We start from the raw sequence: 5,320 nt of genomic DNA, 5'->3' as shown, positions 1-5,320 counted from the left end.
TATATATATATATATATATTTATATTTATGTATATATATATACACACACACACACACATATATATATATATTATTATTATCGCATTTACTTTTTGATATGAAAGTATTTATGATACATTCACTGGTGTATGTGCATATATGGACCGTTGTCTAATCAATATAAATATGGGTAGTTTGGATCTTATGAAATTTTGACTCTGCAAGATAGTACTCGGGTATGGAAGCACGAACGCACACTGGTGTTTATTATTGGTTGATGTACATATACTATTGTGGGTTTTTGTAAATATGCATAATCTCACATACTTGACACACTCGCATATTACGTTGTTAATAGTTGCGTATGTATCTATATACTTAAATTCAGCATAGCTGTACGACACCAAATATATTTTGGTTGATGTACAGATGCTTTTGTGGGTTTTTGTAAATGTGCATAATCTCACATACTTGATACACTCGAATATTACGTTGTTAATAATTGCGTATGTGTCTATATACCCAAATTCAACATATCTTTATGACACCAAACAAACAATATCCAAATGCACTGACCATTTTAAATATATGTAGGTTGTCACAAACCAGCCTACATCCAAGTATACATAGGCATCATTTGAACTACTGAGTAGCACCGAACAGCAAGGCTGTATTGTGTACAGCCACACGCAGATTCTGAATGTGTTTCCTGATACCTACTCAAAATATACATATATTCATATGTAAGTTCAAAATACATTGAAAATGCATTAAAGGCAACCCTGACGATGGGATTGACTAAGACCAAGTTTGTTTTCATACTGCAGTTCATAGCCCATCGATTGGGACTCATACCGATAAAGTCTGATGAAGTTAGCAAATTAGACTACACACGCGATTGCACATGTGATGATTATTGTGACCGGTGTTCGGCCATCTTGACTCTGAATGTGGTCTGTACCGAAGAGGGTATAGTGCAGAATGTAACGACAAAGGTATGTACGAACAAATACTTGAATGCATGTTTATTCTTATTCATTTGTGCTCGTAAATATCATCATCTCAACGGTTGTGCTATAAATCTCAAGGAAGATTTTATTCTAGTATATGTCGAAATGTATACACGTCTCCAAGTTGTTATATATCGATGAATTCCACCTTAGGTGCTAAAGCAGAAATATTTTTTTGGTTATTCGGATTTGGCGATCATTCCATCACCCTCTCAAGTATGTGACATACTTTCGGACCGTCAAATCGTGAATAATACTCGTATATGTATTTAATAGATCCATTATCTTATAGTGTTTCAATTTTCCTTGGATTTTGCGGTCTGTGTCTTGGAATGGGGGTAGGTATACAGATGCTTGATGTGATGGATCAGATATAGACTAATATCATGGTGTTACATTTTGCCACAAGTTAAACTCCAGTTTCTCAAGATAACACGTTTGAAGCATCAGACTCATCATAGGGTATAAATGACATACATGAAGCCGACTTAGCTCAATTTCTATATTATATATAGTTGTAGACTCAGATGCTATAGCGATATAGACTGTTGATCTCCACACACATAAGCTTGCTTACTTACGGCCACCAAATATATTCCACATTGATATATTTCACATTTGTATTCCGAAGCATGTATCAGCAATTTTATTTGTACATGATACACTTACTTGGTAAGATTTATTGAACATTGTAGATTGGATAAGAAATCACACAATGTATTTCATAAGAATACAAATTTAATGGTCTATGTCTAGCTTGATTCATTCGACTGGGCGGATTTATATCAATTTCAATGTACACGCATGGCATGATCGTAGTGGTATGGTATCGTTGCACACGCCGGCGCATGAAGTCCTACCATTGGTTTTGACATTCCGATGCATGGAACCCGTGGGTCTACACACTTGTTGATACCTGCAGGATTTGATTGCCGAAAGTAGTGATTTCGTGCCCATCAGCACACGCGGCGAAGATAACGCATACGACGACAGTGATGATATACTTATAGTGAAGTTGAGATTGGGTCAGGGCATTAAAATCAAATGTATAGCCAAGAAGGTATGAGTGTTTATCGCGTTTGTATAAAGAAAGTAGAGTTAAGCTTGTAGCTGGTTTGAATGACTTTTGTAGACCAGCACTGGCGTACGCACAATATGTCAATGTTGACAGCCAGGATATTTGGGAAATGATGTGGACGTTGGAGGGTCATGGCTATTTTATACTATAAAGAGAATAGCAGAACTTTAGTCGAAGTGATAACATGACATGGTACACATGTTGTGAATCGTGTATACGGATGTCTACCTGGGATATTCTTACTCGGCTACCAGAGGTTTCCCTGTATTTTTCACACCTCAGGCATCTCACTGGCCAATTGAAATGATGGTTGATATCAGCTGCCGCATGCAATTGACCCGAGTTTAGCTGAAGTTTACTGTTCAGTGTGATCACGTAGGCTGATTATGCACATCAACATTCGAGTGTTAAGTACTGTGTGCGCACACAAATCAACAAATAGTGCATCAAAATATGGCTACATCTAATTAGCTATTGTGTTGGTAACAACATCCTTCACTAAGTTTTAATTATATGTCAATTTGATGGAGCTGCGCTCGGAACTGCGCTTGTGCACTAATCCCGATCATTCGTTGACGTGTATTCAGGGTACGGGGAAAGAGCACGCTAAATGGAGCCCGTGCGCGGCAATTGGGTTCGAGTACGACCCTGATAACGCACTACGACACACAGTGCTTGAATTTCCAGAAGATTGGTATGTCTCCTGTCACACTAATTGCAACTGATTTGGTATTACATATATGCACGCACACCTTTGAAAATACATATGAAGTATGTGCGAACGTGCACCTACGAAGTTAATAGTTTTCAGACACAAGGTATAGTACATATCTACACAGTAATACACATTCATTTATATACGCTTACTGGCTATTAGAATGCCGTCTAGTTACATTATTGTCGTTTTAAGAATGGTATATTATTGTATGATTGAATTGTACAACGCAGGCCGAAGAGTGTATATTCTGAACACGGCCAAGGGGAAAACAACAGCAAGATGGTGGAAGCCGAACACGACTTTAACTTCCCATTAGACACATTCTATTTCAACGCTGAGGTAAGTATTGCAGAAATACTTTGGTATACTCAGAACATATCTGAGCAGTTGTGGAATCGAATTATCTTATGATCATACACTGTTTGCATATGCCATTAATTCCAACGGGAGACGTACTAGAGTTCGTATTGGTTTGCGCAAACATGATTGCGATTGTCACACAGAGTGATAGCATTGAGAAATCGCTGGCAAGGCGAAGTAATAGTGCATATTTGAAAGGAATATTGACAGTAATTTATGAGGCTTTGCAATTTGAATATGGCCACATACTTTGTGCCTAGCGCTGCATACTAGATTTTTTCTAATGGTAGAGATTCGTAGTCCAGTAGTTCCCGTATATATATAGGTTATGGGAGTATTCATAGGTTACATCTAACTTCACCTTGTCTATCAGCTCTATTTACAAATTGTGTGCTGGCTCGTTGCGTATCAGGGAAGCAAATACTTGCTCCTCTGTCGCTTTGTGTATATGTGTGAAATTTCCAGCAAAATTTCCATATCAGTCTAAATAGTTGATATGTGGCAATGGAAAGACTTGGCCTACCCATCAAGTTTATCAGCAAAAGTAAGGGACATGTACTTCCGTCATTTTAGTTAAGGAACTCGATTCTGAAACCTTATTGGATCATATGCTAATGATGCCTTACCAATTGGACGTCATGCAGAGCACCGGATCCTTACCTGCATATGATATACCCATGTTGGCAGTGAGAGAACTCAGGAACAAGTTAGAGAATCTCAACAGAGAATTGCGAGAATTGGTCAAACAAACGTCTTTTGACTAGTCTGTATTCTTTTAAAATGCAAAATAAATAATAAGCCCCCAGTTGGTCTCAAATAATTGGTCACTACAGCACAGTTATACATGGAATGCAAGAGTTGGCCAAAATATTTGTTGATGGATTATCAATAACTAAATCGGGACCAGCACGACATCGTATCTATCATAAACTTGTGTTCGTATGCTCTGTGATGCCTAAGAATGCCAATGCAGACATACCCTCTCATATTCGCTTCACGTTTCTGATTGTGAATGAATACTGATTTATGCAAATGGTACTGTCTGTTAGCTGTTGCATTTAAAGGACAGATCCCAATCTTGCGTGGTAGACAATTACAAGTTGTACACCAATCTTTATATATATATCTGTGTACCGAACGAATTTTGACCTAGAAGTTCCAGTATAATTTTTCTGCCTGTGGATCTCTATGTCAGTGAAGGGCAGGGGAATGCGATACATCAAAATGTGTTATTTATAGTAGGCTGGTCACGCATCGTCCTGTGGCGGCTTTTTATTATCGTCAATTCCCATTTCTTTGGTGACAAACGTTTTGCCGGCCATCTCCATAAAAGCCATAGCTTCGCTCTGGAATATTGAAGGATATGGTAGAATAATTAGGTACTAACTGGAAAGTCGTCTCCATGCAATCTTGAGATGCACTACTATATACTTACTGCTATATTACCATGCAAATAATCTATAATTTCCCGTTTATCAAACTATATTGAAAAATCCATACGGTCTATTACCATACACACACATATGTAGAAAATTTATAGTTATTTGCGTATAATACTCGTATATTATACGTGATTATATAGCAGCACACACATACACACAAACGCACACACACACAGACACACACATACAGACACACAGACACAGACAAAGACACAAACACAAACACAAACACACACACACACACACACACTTATATATATATTTATATATATGTTGAGTTTTTCGGTATCGTGTAAGAGGCAAAAAAATATTAAAAGATAGCAAAAATACAAAGCGGTTCAAATTATTAATCCCAAGGGGACCCCGTATAGTATTGGCAGCAAGGTTTACTAGGGTAGAACACTTACATAACCTTTTAGGGATTTAGGGTTTAGCTACCACTGGTAACTATTGTTTAAACTGGTATGGGTGTTCCCGTCTAGTTGATGTTATCTACTGATATTTAAATACCTCGTAGCTCGTAGCTACCAGCTTATCTTACAGGATGAAAATATCAAATGAATACCCGAAGTGACTTGCACTCTATATACAACAATATAACAAAATAACAATATAACAATACAACAATATATATACAGACACAGACACAGAGGCAGACATATATATATATGTATATATATAGATATATACACATATAAATATACATAAACATACGCACACACACACACACACA

At 37.3% G+C, this 5,320-nt stretch overlaps 2 protein-coding genes across 2 annotated transcripts in view; one reads left to right on the top strand and one right to left on the bottom strand.

Moving 5' to 3' along the window:
- Positions 1–767: 767 nt before the first annotated feature.
- SARC_09234 (hypothetical protein) lies at positions 768–3,968 on the top strand (the record flags this gene model as incomplete). The annotated part of the gene is made up of 5 exons (XM_014296764.1): positions 768–974; positions 1,912–2,049; positions 2,655–2,761; positions 3,016–3,124; positions 3,790–3,968. 5 exons carry the CDS (start codon positions 768–770, stop codon positions 3,907–3,909), a joined length of 681 nt encoding a protein of 226 aa, XP_014152239.1. The 3' UTR covers positions 3,910–3,968.
- A 265-nt stretch (positions 3,969–4,233) lies between these two features.
- Positions 4,234–5,320, bottom strand: part of SARC_09233 (hypothetical protein) — a 6,298-nt gene continuing 5,211 nt past the window's right edge. Inside the window, exon 7 of the mRNA XM_014296763.1 lies at positions 4,234–4,491. Coding sequence (XP_014152238.1) covers positions 4,393–4,491 — 99 coding nt within the window. The 3' untranslated portion in view covers positions 4,234–4,392. The remainder of the gene's footprint in view (positions 4,492–5,320) is intronic.

Source organism: Sphaeroforma arctica, assembly GCF_001186125.1.
Source record: "Sphaeroforma arctica JP610 unplaced genomic scaffold supercont1.913, whole genome shotgun sequence".
Classification (NCBI taxonomy): domain Eukaryota; class Ichthyosporea; order Ichthyophonida; genus Sphaeroforma; species Sphaeroforma arctica.
This window is presented reverse-complemented; position numbering and strand designations above follow the sequence as displayed.